Consider the following 19936-nt stretch of genomic DNA (forward strand, 5'->3'; position numbering starts at 1 on the left):
AGACAATTCTGTATTACATGTATGTTGCAAAAATAAGTGTTTTTTCATGCTGCAATACTGCAATCATATTTAAGTAGGCCATTCCAAAGGCTCCCTTTAAGCCTTTGGAGACATACACCAGTGGACTTTTTTTTTCCATATCAGTTTTCTAATCTGGCTGATTATTGATTGATGTAATTCTCCAATGATTACCGAATTAGATTCAGAGCTACAGCTACAAAAAAAGCTGCTGCTCACAGTTACTCCTTTCCTTAATGGGATTAAAGAAAACATTTGCGATCACCATTTAAAAAAAACAAAACAAACAAAAAAAAAAAAAAACATTTTATTATTTCAAAAAGGCAATTTCATTCATTATCAAGATATGAATTAAATATAAATCTAAACTAATAAAAAAGAGCAGGCAGTGTACTGGACATAAAAACACTCCACTTCATCAGTTCTGTTGACCTCAGCATTGGCCGCCTGCAGTTCGGCTGCCCTTCACTGTAAACAAACAGAGTTTGGACGACTCTGGTCGGGTCTGAGAGAACCACACGATGGTTTGAGGAATCACATTTCACATGGAATTTACAGTTCCCCAAGTAGGACCATATTACTTATTATGATGGACAATGAGAAGCAACACTTTGCCCTTTAACATTAATGGCAACTTTTTTTTGGCTTAAACAATCTTTGAAATTTGTCTGTACGTCCTTGTTCCAAGTACATTTTGGTTTCCAAGACTGAATGACAAAGACAATTAATTTCTAAAAATCTGATTCAGTTTTACAAGTCAACAGTTCTTTTTAAATTGTGTTTTGGTGAAAAGATTTTATACACATTAACTGTGAAATAATGGATGAAACCAGAAAGCAAATCCAACTATATTTGCATTATGTTTGAAACTGACATATTTCTGATAAAACTGAAGGACTTTGCTTGACTTTCTATCATAAATATACCGGTAATCAAGTTTGGGATTTTTATATGGTCCTAACATTTAATTATAAACAGTTTTTTATATACTCCATATGTTTGTCATCTCTTTTAATCACAATAAAAAAAACAGTTTACAATAACTTCTTAAAGTCAGTCGAATTACAGGTTTTAAAGCACACATGCAAAAAAAGGCATTCTGTCGTGGAAATATTGCTTCTATCTTTCTAAGATTTTCCTATGGAAACGTCAGCTGAGTTCATGTGAAACATGACTCGATGTAACTTAATGGTCCATCAGTGCAAACATTTGAGACCAAAAGAATTAAAAACTAACTTGGTGCATTCCAGAGGAGACGCCACACTGATGCCGTCTTAATGGATATCAAGACTTTGAAGATGATAATATTGAACGATTTATCACTTTGTTCATAAAAAGGTGACATTATTGATGGAACTGACCCGCTGCAACCTCCACCTCTGCTTTCCACATGCCGAGTCAGGGACCAGCAGAAGCTGCTTAGTTAACATCAGCAGGATGGTGAACATCATCAGTAATTTGGTGAAGGTGTTAATGATACAATGATGATGTAAACAAAACACCCTTTTAAAGCCAACAGTTTAAAATAATGTTTTGGAGGTTTTTTTTTTTACTTTACTTTGGATTTCATGTTTGCTGATTCTTATGCTTTGATTTATAAATTTCATGTAGTTCTCTGTAATCCACATTTTATTATCCTCAATAAACCAAATAAAGTGATTTATATGTTCAAAAATATATTTCCTGCTTTTCTGTTTGCAACACCATCTCAACATAAATGCCTAAAATAATCACTTAGTCTTGAAAGCCAATATGTTGATACTTCAGCATGTTCTCATACAAAATTAATCTTCTGACACTTGCTTTAAAAATCTGTGGTTTTAGTTTGTTTTCTGTCTGCGGAGCGACATTTCTCTCCTTCTGATCCCACAGCTGCTCAATCAGGAAGTGCTTGTGTGCTGTCACACTCACGCATTGTTGCTTTCTTTCACACAAGCACGCGCACACACACACACACACACACACACACACACACACACACACACACACACACACACACACACACACACACACACACACCCACACCCACACCCACACCCACACATCAATTGGCAGATTGTCCCAATGACGCGGCTTCCACACTCACACTTTCTGTCTCCTGCTGTTTATCAGACACCCGAAGTGTTCTTCGTCAAACTTCTCGACCTGAGGCGGCGATCACAGCAGAACCGCCTGACGCTGTGTCCCTGGTAACAATAACTTACCAATATTGCCCATAAATAATCTGCTTTCAGCTTGGAGGATCTGGCTGAGAGCCTGCGTTCTCCGCTATACCTGAGTGGGTTACTTGCTACATCGGCAGCTGCTGCTGGTCAGTCGATTCGGTTGCCACAGATTGTGAAGCGGTCGATCTCCAGCAGGTCTTTATTGGGAGCTCTGTGGTTCATATCCGAGGCTTCGTCTGCCTCCTCTTTCTGTAAAGGTGAGGCTGTTGGTGGTTCAGAGTCAGATTGGGGTTCTGAGATCGAAGGACAGCTCTCTGCTGTTGCAGATGAGGCGTCAATGGGTGGAGGGAGAAACAAGTCAGGCCGGGGAGCCGGCTGGGTGGTCACAGAGGATGAAGAGGAGATTGGAGAGCTGCAAGGTGTGACAGGAATCTGATCCATGCTGGATTCACCTTAACGACAAAGGATGAAGAGTAAAAACTCTTTTTCTCTGAAAATGTATTTGTAACTATTTTCTGGACAGTTGTCTAGAAAGACTTAAATATTCCAATAATAATTTATTATTACTTATATTATAACTTAAAATGCTGTTATGCTTGTCAAGCTAAATCAGCTTTGCTCAGAGTAAAAACAAAAAGGCAGTGGACATAGTTCATCTGACAACTTTGTGCAGGGTTCTTGTTGCCAGGCAACCATGGCAGACTACAGCAAGTCAATGCAATCTGTCAAGTTGTTTGCAAAAAGGCAAATTATTGCCATTTTTGGCATCTTTGTCTACTGATTACACAAAGAAGTTGATATATTAATAAACCCTGCATGCTGCAGCTGACTGACTAATAATGACCAAACATTCAGCTATAAAACCTGGCATCTCTCTTCCTGAAGATGCAAACTACAGCTAAAAGCTAAGAGAGATTGAGTGGTTTCACTTGCAAACAAATACAAAATCTATTTTATCTTTATATGTTTGCTTCCTTTCTTTTTGGGGAACCACGGTAAGGTGATTTTTATATATATATATTAATATTTCTATCCCTCCTCCTCTGTGAAAGTGAGAAAAGATCAATAAGAAACCGGCTTAGAAAATAAAAAGCAGTTATTGCCACAACTTGGCCGACCTCCACCAAGATGGCTGATTAAAATGATTCTAGTTTATCCAGAAAAGAATAAATTAAAGGACAGCACAGATCTCATTATGAAATATTATGTTTTGTTGAAAGGAAACAGTGTGAACTATTTCAGTCTGAGAGTACAAGGAGTAGTATCATGAGAAAAAATTATTCTGAGAATAAACAGAATAAGTCATATTTGAAAGAATTGTACAAAACTCGTAATTAAGAGGGTTGGCAGGAGAGACAACTGCTTCACTTCAGGATGTCTCTGTTGCCAGCAGCACATATAAATAACTATTTTGATAAATAGAACTGCAATCCACTAACCAAATGATTTTGTTTGTCAGAGAAAAGTATTTGCATTGTTTTAAAAACAAAAATAAGATGTTTAGTCTGCATATAAATACCAGCTGTTTTTATAAATACCTTTGCTGGTCCATCAGCTATAACAAACATTTTTCCCAACAGTTAAAACTTACAAAATAAATAATACATGCCAATCTTTTTCTCTTTTACACAAAAGTTGACTCAAAGTTTTTAATAAACATTCAGTTATTAGTGTCACAGTTCTAATGAACTTAAATCGTTTGAATTTTATGTCAAAGGACAGAAAAAAGTGATCAGACTTTTCAATTAAAAAAATAATTGGACATTTTTACAAAATTGAGGCAATACTTTTTTTAGTAACAAGTAAAATCCACTGCACAAGATAAACCTCATGATGTGTTTTTGTCCATATTTACAACTTAAGACTTCAATAACTTTTTTGAGCGATCCCATTATCTTCTCTAAAGATGTGCACTTTAATAAAAATAAAAACTTTTTTTTAAAGTGTAGCTTTTAGCTGTAGTTTATTAAGACTTGATGTGATCAGCTTTGTTTACCTGACGTTTTAGTGCATCTACGTGGGTCAGATTTGCTGGGACTCTTAGCAGAGAAGGACGGAGCGGTCGGTGGCCTCTCAAACAGTTTGTCCTCCATGTTGGCTCGCTTGACATAAACACAAGACTTCCCCAGTAGCACGATACTGTTCAAAACTTTCAGAGAAACCATCCTACAAGTAGAGCAGCAACAAAGGAAACAATATTAGAATATTTAACACTTTATTGGCATGAAGAAATAAATTGTTAAAAATGTAATAAAGGATAAAATAAGCAATAACTAGGGGCTAATTTTGAGTTTCCTTGAAGTTGAACTAAAGCAGGTTTTGGAATTTAGATTTAAAAAATTTTTTTTCCATAAATGGTGACATTTACTAAACTTGTAGAACTCTTTCACAGAGTGAGGAGACCAGAACACCGCAGTTATTAATTTATTTTAATTAGAAACAGAGTTTTCTGACTAAATCCAGCAAAACTCGAATGCACTAAAAGTTACAGAAGCATCTTAACACATTAAAATCAGATCAAAATGTTTGTGTCAGTAATTAAGTTTAAAATATGAACTTTTTAAAATTTTAGAAGTTAATTATTTGGAATATTACTTAACATTCTGCAGCTTTAAAGGTACCTCTGCTTAAAAACACCTTATTCTGTTAATTAGGTCATTAGCAGAAGTTTGTATAATTTGGTTGCTTGCTGAAGAGAAAACTGACCCCTTTGATGTGGGTGTTGGACCAGGAACCAAACAAAAGGTTTCAGTGCTCAAGGTTGAAACCCCTAATTCAGAGGATTGTGAGTCAACGACCATTGAGAAGCTTAATAGAGAGTCAAAATGTGGACTTCGGTTCAGGTCAGTGCTTAAAGAGTCGCCTGCTTCAAATATTCTTTAAAAAAAATAGAATAAATAAATAAAATGGTATTATGTGATATTTCTATTGTCTGAGAAACAACTTTTTGGATTTTCATCAGCTGTAACCAAATTTAATCAAAAATAAGCAGAATGTAAGTCTACATAATGCTAGTTAATTTATTTAATAATTTAAATATTCTTTTTTTTTTTTACACAAATCATAATTTGTTGAGATGCATTGGTAATAGTGCTTTCTTAAAATTGAGCCTAACAATTGTAAACAATCACCACCATTCAAGCCTCATCTTTCACACTCGCATGCTGATGTGCAGAATGCTTTTCTTTGCAGAGCTTTGATTTTGACACTGATGAGTGGAAGACGGACACATTTGGGTCTGTGGAGCAACACTTGCTGTGACAGGCCATTTGGAACTGAGATTGTGTCAGCTAAATCTTTGCCAAGGCACAGCGATCTGCTCAAACAAGGGCTATTTTTAAACCAGAGGAAAGGGAAGACCAGAAATGACAACAATGTGTTCTTCTCCCTGAAGTGAATTCTTCAATGGGAAGAGCCCAGTGGGAAATCAGTTACAGTGTTCATGCTTATGTAACCACAGATGTGTCAGTGTGACCTCATCAAGCGCAGAGAGCAAATCAAGAGTCTAATTGCATAAAAAATTTATTTCTTTAGTTTCTGAAGCATTTGTTAAATTTGTCAAAACTTTCATCATAATATTGTGGTTAGTAGCTCTCATTTTGGCAATAGGAATATAATTTGCCATATAAAAGCAGAAGAAAACAAGCAGAGCAAAACTAAAGGCTTACCCGAGATAAAAGAGGAACACACATGTGTATGACAGAGCTCCCTGTACCTTCACAGAACTCATCACCACTCGGATTAGCTGAAAAAACAGCAAAACATTCCAAAATCAGTTTCATCCAAAAACCCCAAAAATCTAAAACCTAGTATTTGGACTGTTACTTTAAATGCGTAATGCAAGATTTGAGTCGGTTTAGGGTAGCAGACTGTTGTCACTCACCAGAACAGCCAGCGGCAGAGGGATGAAGCCCATCCTCCGGGCCACTGAGTCACTATAGTCAGTGTAGGCCTGCACAGTGACAAACAAAGGTTACATCTCTTGACATGAGAATCTGTTAGCTGCATAGGCTTCATGATGTAACAAAATAATTGCAATGAAATAAAAACAAACAAGCAAAAAAATTAAAAATCATACGTTCTTTTGTCGACTGCTAACAAGATCGAAGGCCAGACTGGCTCTGTATTCACTGTACACCTGGAGGACATGCATGTGACCGGTTAGAAACTTTGTTCAATAAGTGATGCGTAAATCCGTTATTTTGCCGCTGGCTTGTTTCTTACATCTGCTGTGATGTCGTTGAACTTTGTGATGAATGCATGTTTAATGATGTCAACAGCAACTTCAGACATGACGACCATAAAGACATCAGGGAACAACATCCACAGGTGGTCTGAGGAAAAAAAAAATCATGTCTGAGCAAATCCATCATTCTGTGTTCATCCATCAATGCAAACAAAAATAATTCTAATGCACAGTTTCCTAAAATATTTGTCCAAGTAGCAATGCACTAAAAGTATGAATGAAAAATGAGAAGTGTGCTGCTTTAAGGTGTTAACATTTCAGTTGACAGTCAACGTCTCACTGGCAGGGAGTTTGTGTTTGAGACAGGCAGGAGGAGATGAGTGTCAGAAAGCTGTCAAACATCAACGCCCGGCTCTTATCTCTGACTTTACTGCCTTGTTGACTGAAGATTCTGGGAAAAAACTCCCCAAAGTACTACAGTTGGTCAGTGGAAAGAGATAGAAAGCAACTGCTCAGCATAACTGTCAAATCTTTGTTCAAGGCAAGCAGCAACATCAGTGCTGGCACAGAAATACTGTCAATATGTTATATTTATGGCAAAAGTGAAATGATGCAGTTTTGTGTTTATTGCATTTTAAATGTGAATAAAAACTTAGTTTATAAGGAAAACAATTAATTACCTGGGTTCCATGAAAACTGCTCCATATTCCTGAGACAGACGATGAGGAGGAGAACATAGCTGGTAAACCGTTCTTTTATATCTGAAAGGTAAAATAAAAACTGCTAATTAAGTATAGTAAAAAATGTGAAATGGGCTAATTAAAACAGTTCACATAAAGTCAGGTGCGTCTTTATCTTTGTTTTGTGTTTAAAGAAACACCTACCTTGTATTTAAATAAGTTTCAGTACATTTTAAAAAGAAGTTTTTTTTTTGTTGCCGTCATGTGTGACAATGAAGCCAAAAATTAACAAATGCACTTTTCTTATTAAGCTTGTTTGGGAAGCCTTTACCTGTCTGTGGTATCCTATCAAACACCTATAGCTGAAAGCAGAGCTGTCCAATGCAACAAATGTATATAACTGTTATGAAAAATTATGTGCAGTGTGGTGATGAAAAACTTACCACTGTTAGACATTTGGAATAAATTGTTCTTCTCAAATTTCTTGAAGACACTTCCCTTGATCTCCACAAACTGTGATTCATAAAGGACACATAATAATCAAATCTATATTGTATAAAAATACAATGTTGTAGCTGCAAGAGTCAAGTTTCAACATCTGCAAGCTGAATATATCAACATACAAATACTTTTAGTGCATTGCTACTTGGACAAATATTGTAGTTAACTGTGTGTTAGAATTGTATTTGTTTGCATTGATGTGTGTGTGGACTGACATTGTTGGACATCATGATGGTAAGCAGAGACTTGTTGTGCGAGTTGAAGGCAACATTCAGAGTGGAGGCTTGGACCATGATGAGGATGGAATGAAGAACTGAGGAAGGAATACTCAGGAAAAACACCTTTTTAAAAATAAATCAAGTTAAATAAAGGCATTGGTTAGGAATAATACTTATAAACTAAACCAGAAACTGCAAAAGTCTATTATTTCAATAATATTTGGAGATTTCTCAGATGCTGAAGTGATAGGCATAAACAAATGTTGTTTAAGTGCAAAGATTTTGATTTTACCTGCCTTTGGTATGCCATATTTGATAATAGATTTCAAATATCTAAAAATATGTATGTTACAGAATACTCATTTACCTAGGGTATGACCATGTGTATCACTGTTCTTTTAAGGAATAAATAAAAGCTTTTGGGTTGAAGATCAAATGGAAGGATACAGACATAAAAGACAGCCATAAAAAAGTGAGGGATAACTCCAATATTGTCTCTTTTGCGTTCTTTGGGTTCAGTGGCCGTCCAGTATAGAGCATCCAGGATGTCTTGACCAAAAGATGAGAAGAGGCGATCTGCAACCTTAAAAAGGACAAAAGGTTGGAAATGAAGTTCATCAGAGCTTTAGAAAGACAGTAAATGTAACCTTAATGATGTTAGATAGTGAACTATTAGATTTTTCTGCTAAATCAGAACCACCTCAATCCAGACACAAGTAACTTTCATATAAAGTGCTTCAGAGCATCAAATATGAAAGAACTACAGTCTGCCTGTGATGCTTGCTTTCCACACAAGGATGAAAGGTTTATTTTATGGGTGCAAAGAGTTTGCTCACATTGCTAAACATAGCTTGTCAATTTATTCACCCATGAATCGTAAACTTTTATTAGATGTCGTACTACTGAAAGGGTATGCGAGTCTGAAGAGAATTTAAGAATCACAAGCCTCAATTATTTAATATTTAATCTCTGAACCTCAAAAAACATTATTGTGTTTGCCAAGAATTAAATACTAGATGTACTCAGAAATCTGAGTCTATTTATCAAAATCAAATGGTTTTCAGCTCGATCCCAGAGTCACAAAATCTAATCTGCTTTTGATCAGTGAACTGATCAAGCCTCTGCTAAGGGAGAAGGAGTGTAGCTGAGAACTTTAAGTATTAGATGTAAAAAGCTATTTGAAAGAAAACTACTTTTTATTATTGGGGAAAACTGTTCAATATGTCAGCTTTGAAGCACACTTTTCCTTGTAAAAAAATAAATTTTTTGAAATACTACAAATTTATTTAAAATGACTCTGCAAATAAATAGTTTATTTTCTTCCTTATGGATTCCATGCAATGGAATGGACTTTAAGAGTTATAAATAAAACAACAGTGTATCCTAAGGCATCTCTGATTTTGTTTTTCGTGTTTGCAGTGTAAAGTACCTCCAACATGTTGTAGATGATGTAGAGCTTGATGACGGACTGTCCTCTGATCAGGTGATACATCATGGAGTAATCCACGTAGTGCATCATGGAGAAGCACAGCACTAGGATCAGCCCCTTCAGCATATCACAAACCTGCGCTGGCTGCAGCAGTCGTGACCCGCTGTTCACACAGACACAGGAACCCAATCAGAAAACTCAGCATCTATTTCCCGTACAGACACACAGACTTGTGTTATTTAATGCCCTAATGCATGCTGAGCTGCAAGCTGTTCTGTATCTCCCAAAATCAAACATGCATGAGTAAATATGTTCACACCGCGACGTAATGCGTGCTGACAAACGCACACGTGAACTAAGTATTAACATGAAGACATTTCCAACCTTTTGAAGAATCATGCACACATTCGTCTACTCCACTCTGACGCTTTACTGTAAGGCTAAGACAGCAAAACAAAAAGGAACAGACTACAGATGTCTCCCTGCCTCACCTATTACTGCAGGTTACTCAGGCTGAATGATCTCTGATTAGATTCTCACAAGGTGATACTGAGATACAACACGAGTAATATTTTCAGTTCTGTTCAAAATGAGATAAAACACCAGGAGCAACAACAGATGGTATCAATAAAAGTACAATCTGAAATATTAAAGATATTATCTCCTTCATATAACATTTATCTTGGAAGCCAGCTGTCCTTTTAATATGGTTGTTTTTGAAATGTGCCTTTCTGTTTAAAGTACATGTATAAAAAATAAATCCAGACTGTTCTTATGTACCAAACAGACCAACAGGACCAGTGGCAGAGCTTCTCCCTTGATTAATATGTTTCACTTATGATATAAAATTGGATTCAACATTTTGGACAGAAATGACTAAAACAGAAAACAAACAGGCATCAGCTGTCATATCCAACAGTGACGTTGGCACGTCTTTTCAGGGTAATAAAGTGAGTCAAACATGCAGCTTATTTTATTAATATCTGTAGTCGGCAGAGGCAGCTCTGGAGTATGTTACGAGAAGAGCTGACAAATCCATGGGAGCGGTTATTTAGTTACAGAGACAGGGGCGACTGGGAAGAACTGGAGATTAATTTGAACACTTTCTGCACATTCTCCATGTCAGCTCTGTTTCGTCTATTTGCATGCAAAACCACTGTAGAGAAATTATTTCTTTCCCTTCTAAGGACATGAACTTATTGGCAAAGACCAGCTTGTTTAAATTATTCATTTATCACTGTGAAGTGGGAATATACCTTGAAAATGCTAAGGGAGCCTAATCAGCCTGCTACTATTTAGTCAATTGAGCTCTTCTGAAAGCTAAAACCAGTTACTAGTCCTGCATGATTTTTTTTTCTTTTCCAAATCACAAAAGGCCCAATTTTTAAACTCTCAATAACAAGGTGGAATGTTAGGAAGTATTCTGTCATTGATGCTTCCACAGACTTTAACAATACGGTAATACGGTTGGTAATAGAGAAGCTAAATCATTGCACCTCTGAACTGACACCAGACTGACAACAGCCTAATCATGAGCACCACTGATTCTCAGTCAAAGCACAGCTGAGGAAGCAGTTGAACATCTGGGCTGTTTTCAATATACCATTAGAGGGTAATTATCCTCACAGTGAACTTAGATTGTAGCTCAAAATGTTACCCCATATCAAATTGCTTCATATTGCATGTGCATGAATTCTGCAAAAATGGGGAAGACATTGGTCATGGACTTCTGGTGCTATACCACCACCTAGTGTTCAACATTGCATTGCATTATATATTGCAGTTTTAGTATAGTTTTAGTATCCCTGAGAAGGCTCTTGATTCTCAGCACACAGGCTTGAAATTGCTGCAGCCTTTAAAGTTACCTGCTTATGGGTGCATCATCTACATTCTGTAAGCACATCTTCACAAACCAAATATTTTTACGAGAGCAGAGGGCAGCATTACAAGCAAGCAGGACTGAGTATCGTTCCCTCCGCATGAGGATGTAAAAGAAAGCTTAACATAAAGGGCATAATAAAAAATGAAAGATTTTGTTAAAGAAGCTTAATTTTGAGTATCAAACAGTCTGTCTGTTGCTGTACAGTAGTTCAAGATAATTTAACAGTGGAGGTAAATAATTACTTTGTTTTTCTCCCTCATAAGTACTGGAAAATGAAGCTACAAACAACACAAACTGCAGTGCAGCAGTAGGTTTACCACGAACACTTAACACAGGATGAAAATGGCCAAACATGCTCAGCAGAACTTTACCAGAGGAGACAAAGTTAAACTAACTTGAAGACCAGAACATGGAGTGTAGTGCTCGGCTGTATCTTTATAAACATCATGGAGATGAGATGAGACTGATGACTGGAAACATGGGCTTGTTCGGGACAGGACTAACTTTTACTGAAGCTATGATGGGCTTGTGGGAGCATACCTGCTTCTTTTGCAGTAGGGGCATGTGCGTGCCCTGCAGGGGAAGGACAGTAAGGTGAGAGATAGGCAGAACAGGGGGCAGAATATGACACGGGGCCTCTTGTGAGAGTAAGGGTACATTTATCCATAACTTTGTGACATAGCTGAACTGTTAACAATTGTTCCGCTCATCTAACTGCTCTGCTCTAATAGTCTGCTCTACAGACTATGAGAGTGTTTGAAAGAAGACATTTTTCCTTAGTGGGTTTTGGCCTTTTCTGGAAAAATTATCTTTTCAAAGTGTGGCCCTATGCAAAACTAATATAATCATTCCTAATATTTTCTTTGCAAGTCTTACAACTTATATTCTTACAAATTAATAATAGCAACAGACATAATTGCCAGTCTAAAAATTAAGAGAATTATCTGACCAATTTGTATTTACCATTTATGCTTGCATAAAAGTAAGTGGACATCCCTTTAATTTGACTGTTTCTGAAATACAGTACATGTTATAATGTTTTAGACTTTCACATATGTTAGTTGACACATTTGCGTGAATGGGTGAATGCAGTGTAAAGTGCTTCATTCTCTCGACTTGATAAAGATACAAGTTCAGGCCATTTATCATTTACCATGTCATTAGATGAATAAAACTCTATATAAAAGCACGACTTAAGTTTGTAAAGATGCGTCTGAGCAAAACATCTGGACCATAACCCTAATACAAAGGTAATCAGAGAATCATAAAACTGTGGCTACAAAAGCTGGTTTAATAGAATATAAATTTTAGATTGCTTAAGTATCTAAAATGTTAAATGCTTTTTTCTTTAAACTATGTGTGATAGATCATGTGTTGATTTTTATCTGACATTGGATTGATCCAATTTGAACTTATGAGATATTTGGTATGTCCAGATACAACACCTGCAAATGCATTTGCAGTTTAACCATTTCTCAAGAAGTATGAAAATTTATTTGAATCCTTCTGACATGTTATTACATGAAGAAACATAGGAATAGATCACATGCTCCTGGAAGTGTCTCCTAACACAAACTCCTCAACATAATGACCCAATGAGAAGATTCCGGTTCTGGTTTTCACAAAACCAAGACAAATACAAAAAATTAAACATAATACACGCATTTGTGCAGAAATACAATTTGGTCTTATTTCTGTTTTCAGTTATTGCATAATGTATGCTTTCCAATCTTACCTGTAGCCACAGCATGGCAGGGTGAGGAGGCGAAGCAGAGCCAGCAGCACTCTAAGGGGCAGCAAGGTGAAGATGTACAAGAAGGCATCGGCACACAGGAAGAAGCCAAAGATCATCAGCTAGAATCAACAAACAACACCCCCTCGTCAGACAACAGCTGTCAGTGTGAATGTAAAACCTCCACTGTGATCATTAAATGTGTGTGAGCTGAAAAGTAACAATTCAAAAATCTATATTCTTATAATCCATAAATTTAATAAAGATCAGATTATTTAGCGGCAAATCAAAAGTACTATCAAAATGTTTCACAGTACGTGTTATTCTAAGTCACATATAATTGCATTGAATGAAATTTAGTTGTTAAAAATATTGTTACACAGATTTCTGTTTAAACGTAATGCTGCATGGCATGATTCAGTTGATTTAGTTAACTCAGCCTATAGCTAGTGGTTGATATTAAAATAACAAACATTATATTAATTTATATTGTACATTATAAAACAACTACAGAAATATCACCAATGCGCATTTTTAATTATTATAGCTATTAGTAATAAGCAATACTTGAATTAATTAAGCAGAATCAAAAATTATTTTAAGATTGTGCAAGGACAACTATCACATATTTGGTTTATTCACAAGAGATTGATATAGTTTCCCCATCATCCAGTACACTGACATACACACTGAACATTTGTTGGGTTGTCACATGGATCAGCCGTAACTCAGTTTACTGGAGCTTCAGGCTGCTCATAACATAATCATTTCTGTTTGGCTGGAGAAACAAGCAGCTAGATGAATCTGGCCAAAGAGAAACAAGGGGAATAGTTCAGGACCGTTACTGCACACTACCTTCTCCAGCTCCTTGGGAATACGCATGCATGTATATACCCTCTCCCTGCGCTCTGTGTACTTTGCTTCATTGTGTTCCAGGAAGTAGCCTCTGGTGAGTTCTGCACAAATGAAGCGCGTCAATGATGGATCTGGAACAACAAGAGGGCCACAGTGTTACCACAAAGCCATTGTCTGTGACAATTGCAGCTGTCAGCAAAATCAGATTTCAATTCCATAAATGCTACTGGAAAAAGCCATGAAAACTGATTAATTTTTCAATTTTTCAATGCAAAACATCAAATATACTGAATACTTATTATAACAAAAGTATTCTCCTGGCAAGTACAATTGTTTTAAAACTTCATGATGTTTTGTGATTAAATTGATTAATAATAATCAATTAAATGATAAATTAAAATGAAGGATTATGTTGAAGTTTAAAAATAAAAAGGATTTCACTCTAAATACAAGCAAACTAAATGTATTTTTAAACAGCAGCCACAAAGAATACTTCAAGCATGTTTTGAAACAATGATGAGTTTGTTGGGCTTAATGTCCACATAATCATTTTACATCATTTTCTAAGGATGTCTATCATAACCTTATGCCATAACTTCAACAGTAGCTGTTTTTGTGCAACTAGGCACATTATGTAACCCAGCATGACTTCGTACTTCATACGGAGTCATGATTGTTTAACTGTGTTGAGATGATATCAGATATACTTGCTATCAGTTGATCCCTGTATAATTCACATCAACATACCACAACTTAAAGGTGAACTTAAGGTTTATATGTTTGATTGATTTGTTTTCTTTTTACACCTGAAAAGTATTTAATTTGATTCATTTAGTATTTATGTTTTTGTCTAAGAGCCTCAAATCTAAAAATTATAAAAATGCAACTGTATTTTTTTCTAATTAGTATTTATTTTTTGTAACTTAACCTTGAAGTTACAAGGTCTGTTCATTAAAAATTTCAACAGAAATTTGATATAAATTTGATTTATTTCCCTCAATATCACTTTGAAACAATGCTCAAGGTGGATTTCTGCCCAAATAAATAAATGGATATTCTTCTAAAGTGAATTTTGGGTCAACGGGTGCGTTACAAACATTTAAAGTGACAAAAATAGTCATGTGTAAAATACTTATTTTATCTACTCTGACTATAATGTGACACTCAAGCAAAACATGAGTTACCTAGTATAAAGCTATGTGGCTGTAATTTAAAGTACAGTTATTTACTTTGAAGTACTAACAGACTTCAAAGTAAATAATGTAATGTAATAATATTTCATTTGAGTCCTGTAATGTCTTGATAATAGTTTAAAAGAGATCAGAAATATTTATTCAGGACTTCATAACTCCTTTAGAAAATCTATATTCAAATCAGGTATGGACCTAATTTACACATGTCGACAGTAGGTGACAAAGAACTCTGAATAAATTAAACTTTAAAAAAAGCCAACTGACTTCAGGGAAAAACCACTGTTGAGACAACATGTGATTTACTGTTTAACAAATAATACATTTCAAATGGCATCTTGGTATTTTGTTAAGTGGTTGAGGGAAAAGTGAACACATTGCATAAGTAAAACTTTACAAACAGGTGAGCAGATGATTGTCGTCTAATATCGAATATTGTTAAGTACAGTTTCAAATTTATAAATTAGAACATCTTTCATTTAAGTAACTCAATGAAAAATATTCACTGACCTCAAAAAAGTTTAACTTATACTATGTAGATCAAAGACAAACAGCTACATATTTCAAGCATCTGTTTAGTTTATAGTTTAAAACTAATAAATAACCTATATTTATTTTTTACAATTAAAATGAATTTAAAAAGTCTTTAGATATGGTAAAAACAAACAAAAAAGATGCTGTAGATCCTTCTGCAGGACCAACAGCACATGGCCTGGCTCCCCAAATCATCACAGAATCTGGGAACTTCAGACTGGACCTCTAGGTCATTGAATTTGGTCCCCTGGCTCTTTTCTTTCAGACCAGGTTTTAAATCAGTTGCAGTCCACACACTGTATATCTCCCTCACACTTTTTGTTTTGACCTCTTAATATACTTGGATAAAGTACACTAAACAGTAAGCTTCCATAGCAACAACCTTTTGTTATATATTGGTAGATATTTATTTTACACTAACAACAGAGCAAATTCACAGCACAGTGTGGTATGGTAGCCTAAAATACGAAAAAGTAATAAGAAAAAATCTTGTCATATACAACAGTAATACGAAGCTACATAGGTAGCTTAACCAAATCGCTGAATTTGCTGTTTTAAGCTAACTGGCAATTTATTACTAGCTTCTTGATTAAGCTAGCACTGTATATAAACAAACTCAGCAGCTGTCATCAAGCTGACTCATTTAGGCTTTTGCAGCTTTTTTATGCTTAATTCCTCACCGCTACACTATAGACGAAACGTTGTAGTCATTGAGTCACATAAGTGTGAATGGCTAAAAAGGTCAAAACAGACTAAAACAAGCTTTAAGTTGTTTAACGGTTGTATCTGTGGGTTCCCAGCTGGGTAGACCAAACGGTTACCTGCTGAGATTTCCTGCTGCTCTCTCTTCACGGCACTAATGTCGAAAAATCCCAACGTCTCCGGTAGCTCTGGAGTTATCCCGATTTTTCCCGACCTGTGAAACTCTTCCCAAGGTCTTTTCTGTCTTTTCTTTAGCTCAGTTTCGTTTTCCTTCTCTTTTGACAGCTCGGTCCCCGACACGTCCGCCATCTTTACTCTGGTCAACGCATGACGTCATCGGAGCGGCGTCGGTCTAAGACACGTCAACTCGAAGATCCAATATTTATAACAAAAATATAATAAATTCTAAAAAAAAAAAAAAAAACTATATGTCAAACTTAAAATATTTTTGTGGTTCTGCCAGAACCTTAGACATTTTCTGTTTTCTTTAAAATTCTCTATTAAATATATTTTTTACAAATTCTGAAGCCAGCCACAAGACTTTATTAATTTGCAAATAAAACTATAGCCTACATTCATTTAATTAATAAATGTGTCTAATAGCCTGTGTGCAGAAAAAATGGATGCATTCTTTATGTAAATAAAGAATAATATAGAGTAACTTAAATAAATCAATAAATTTGTATATTACATCTAGTTTGAGTATACCTTTTAGACGAGGGCATCAATTTGATGTTAGAAAGAAAATACATAAATTTCTTTTGCTGTCAGTTCTCAAGCTATTCCACATGGTGGTGCCAAAGTCCTGTCAAATATTTCAAAATTTAAAGTCTACCCAACAACAGCACCGACGCTTCTTCCTACAAAGGACAACGTTTACATATAATGTGTCTTTCCCAGGCTAAGCAGTCTCCTAAGTTACATTGTGCTAAATTATATAAACATCTTATGCACCGCTAAGATGTCACATGCAGATTGATTATATGAAACTGATATATAAATAAATTGAATTAATAAGAGACTTGCATACACAGTGAATACACATAATGCTTATGGTTTAAAAAAAAAAAAAGTTTTATAGAAACATGATTGCATGAGTCACTAAAGAGGGGCTTCAGAGTTTTTAAAGTTAAGGCCTTTCAGTGATTTAGCCTTGAAAATTGCACATCTAAAACTTTAATGCACATATAATTCTGTATTGCATTCTGCTCTTCTTTGTGAATTATGGGTAAAAATATCAGCAGGTCTGTTTTTCAGAATGATCATTAAAGGCAATCAAAAAATAGCAGCAAAAGAGAGAATTTGTTTAGGAAAAAGTCATTCTATGCCATTAGATTGTATGAAGTGTACGCACAATGTGAACAATAATTTATGTTTTGCCAGTGTATAGAAGTGGGAAAACTATGACCTAGAAATAACAACAAAAAACATACTGATGCATATCATGAAGCATTTTTCTTATAAAAGCTCACAATTTTTTCTGCACCTTACAAAGAGAAACATTCCTGATGTTTTTTAAAAAAATATATCATTAATTTTCCATGTGTTCTGGATCTGGGACAGTATTCACTGTTATGTTTTGAACATAACAATGAATAGGTGGTAGTATTAAACACAGTGACTTCTAAAGCCAATTTATAGAGAGCAATTAATCGTACAGGCATATTTTTGAACTGGTAGGAAAATGTAATACCTGTATGGAGCAGATGAAAACTCCATGAAACAGGACCCCAGGCCTGACATCTGAACCCAGGACCTAGTTGCTGCAAGGCAGAATTGCTAACATCTGTTTCATGAAGTAGCAGCTCTCAAGGAATAGTGAGACTGAAAAATGTTACATCCTCAAGCGTGCAAAAATGTTCTCTACCGTTTCAAGGCCTTTTATGAGATGCCAGAGTTTTATTCTCCTTAAATATATATATATATATATATATATATATATATATATATATATATATATATATATATATATATATATATATATATATATAGCTGGATAGCTCAATACATAAGGCATCAGTATATCACCCGAGAGGGCAGGGTTCGAATCCAGTCTGGGTCCTTAGGCAAGACCCTTCAAGCTACTGCCTACCTCATACCATGAGAGATACTAAGTTGCATAACATGCCGGCTCAGACGTCGCCCGGCCAAACAAGGTCTGCGTCAGGTGTTGGGGAACCAGAGCACCTTGATGACAAATGGGCTACTGGAACAAGACAGAAATGGGCGAGAGATGAAAATGTGGATCTGTTGGAATGCTACTACTCAAGTAACCCTAGTGAGAGAGGTTACATGCAAAGACTGGGGAAGGAATGGTTACTTCGACATCCCCAGTCAACACTAAGCGCTAAACAACTAGTAGCTCAGTGTTCCAACATCCGCAAACGCAAACTGCTATCACAACTTGAGATTGACGAGATACAACACAAATGCTACGGCAAAAGGGAGGAACCCGGATGTCAGGACTGTGGGGACTTAACTACAAGTCCCCACCCAGTGAGGGGATACACGGCCCCAATGAGCGAAACAGAGCTGAACGAGACAGCTGCTGACCTGAGAGAGAGAATCATGACCCGAATGACAACCAGGCCTCCCCGGCGCCAATTACAAAGGCTGAGTGAAGTACCATCTGAAAGTCTCATTGAGAATGTGAATGCAGCATTGAGAACGATCCCTACCAACACCATAACAGAAACCAATGAGCTGATCTACAACTCAGCATCAGTGATCCTTGAGATACTTGGCTATAAGAGCAACCATGAGACCCAATACCCACCATGGAAAAGACGGTTAGAGGCTAAAATCAAGGTAACAAGGAGGGAAGTGAGCCAACTGTCAGAGCTCCACAAGGGTGCAATGAAAAGACCAGTACCCAGAAAGTACAGGCAGATGCCCATACCTGAAGCACTCGAGACTGCCAAACAGAGGCTCCAAGCCTTGTCCAGCCGCCTAAAGAGATACACAAGGGAGAATGAATCCAGAAGGATTAACCGGCTCTTCTCCACTCAACCAGCTAAGGTGTACTCTCAATGGCAGGGTAACAATAACAACAGAGCAGACCCACCAAGGCTGGAGACGGAACAATACTGGAAAGGCATATGGGAAAGGGAGGCGTCCCACAACAGCAATGCACAGTGGCTGATCTCTCTACGAGAGGACCACAGCAACCTCCCTGAGCAAGCCGGTAACCATCACTGTGACAGATGTCCAAGAAAGAGTCTCAGGTATGAAAAACTGGACAGCACAGGGCCTGACATGATCCATGCCTACTGGCTAAAGAAACTCACTGCTCTCCATGAGCGAATGGCAGCCCAAATGAACCAGCTGCTACAAAGTGGGACTCACCCTGAATGGTTAACTGAAGGGCGGACAATCCTAATCCAGAAGGATCCATCAAAGGGTCCAGTCCCACCCAACTACCGACCAATAACCTGCCTCTCCACAACCTGGAAGCTCATGTCAGGCATCATAGCGGCCAAGTAAGCAAACACATGGATAAACACATGAGCACGGCACAGAAGGTATCGGTGTAAATAGCAGAGGAGCCAAACACCAACTCCTCGTAGACCGCACAGTTGCCCGAGACTGCAAAACCCGACACACCAACCTGTGCATGGCTTGGATTGATTACAAGAAAGCCTATGACTCAATGCCGCATACTTGGATCATTGAATGCTTAGAGATGTATAACATCAACAGGACTCTGAGAGCCTTCATTGCAAACTCGATGAGGCTGTGGGAAAACCCTTGAAGCCAACTGCAAACCACTTGCACAAGTGTCCATCAAATGTGGCATATACCAAGGAGATGCTCTGTCCCCGCTACTGTTCTGCATAGGCCTGAA

General features: G+C 36.7%; 1 protein-coding gene across 2 annotated transcripts; it reads right to left on the bottom strand.

Annotated features, from left to right (window-relative positions):
* Positions 1 to 309: 309 nt before the first annotated feature.
* On the bottom strand, positions 310 to 16430 carry LOC129360297 (transmembrane anterior posterior transformation protein 1 homolog). Of its 2 annotated transcripts, XM_055030415.1 has the most exons (15): positions 16212 to 16430; positions 13667 to 13797; positions 12815 to 12933; positions 11620 to 11652; positions 9198 to 9360; positions 8216 to 8351; positions 7766 to 7863; positions 7493 to 7562; positions 7050 to 7130; positions 6408 to 6517; positions 6262 to 6321; positions 6067 to 6135; positions 5852 to 5928; positions 4180 to 4349; positions 310 to 2635 (listed from the first exon to the last, which is right to left on the bottom strand). In XM_055030415.1, the coding sequence occupies exons 1-15, from the start codon at positions 16399 to 16401 to the stop codon at positions 2331 to 2333; spliced, it is 1812 nt and encodes a 603-aa protein (XP_054886390.1). In that variant the 5' UTR covers positions 16402 to 16430; the 3' UTR covers positions 310 to 2330. The 2 variants fall into 2 exon arrangements, with proteins under 2 accessions (XP_054886390.1, XP_054886392.1); XM_055030417.1 differs by lacking the exon at positions 11620 to 11652.
* Positions 16431 to 19936: the final 3506 nt, after the last annotated feature.

The sequence above is a fragment of the Poeciliopsis prolifica genome, unplaced genomic scaffold (assembly GCF_027474105.1).
Source record: "Poeciliopsis prolifica strain line A6 unplaced genomic scaffold, Auburn_PproV2 SCAFFOLD006, whole genome shotgun sequence".
NCBI classification, from domain to species: domain Eukaryota; kingdom Metazoa; phylum Chordata; class Actinopteri; order Cyprinodontiformes; family Poeciliidae; genus Poeciliopsis; species Poeciliopsis prolifica.

What these genes read in the sequence shown, in the direction of transcription:
- LOC129360297 (XM_055030415.1), bottom strand. Translation starts at nt 16,401, where the DNA reads ATGGCGGACGTGTCGGGGACCGAGCTGTCAAAAGAGAAGGAAAACGAA. An exon ending in GCAGCAGGAAATCTCAGCAG is followed by an intron (nt 13,798 to 16,211) that starts GTAACCGTTTGG and finishes TTGTTGTTCCAG; the next exon opens with ATCCATCATTGACGCGCTTC. An exon ending in ATTCCAAATGTCTAACAGTG is followed by an intron (nt 7,131 to 7,492) that starts GTAAGTTTTTCA and finishes TTTACCTTTCAG; the next exon opens with ATATAAAAGAACGGTTTACC.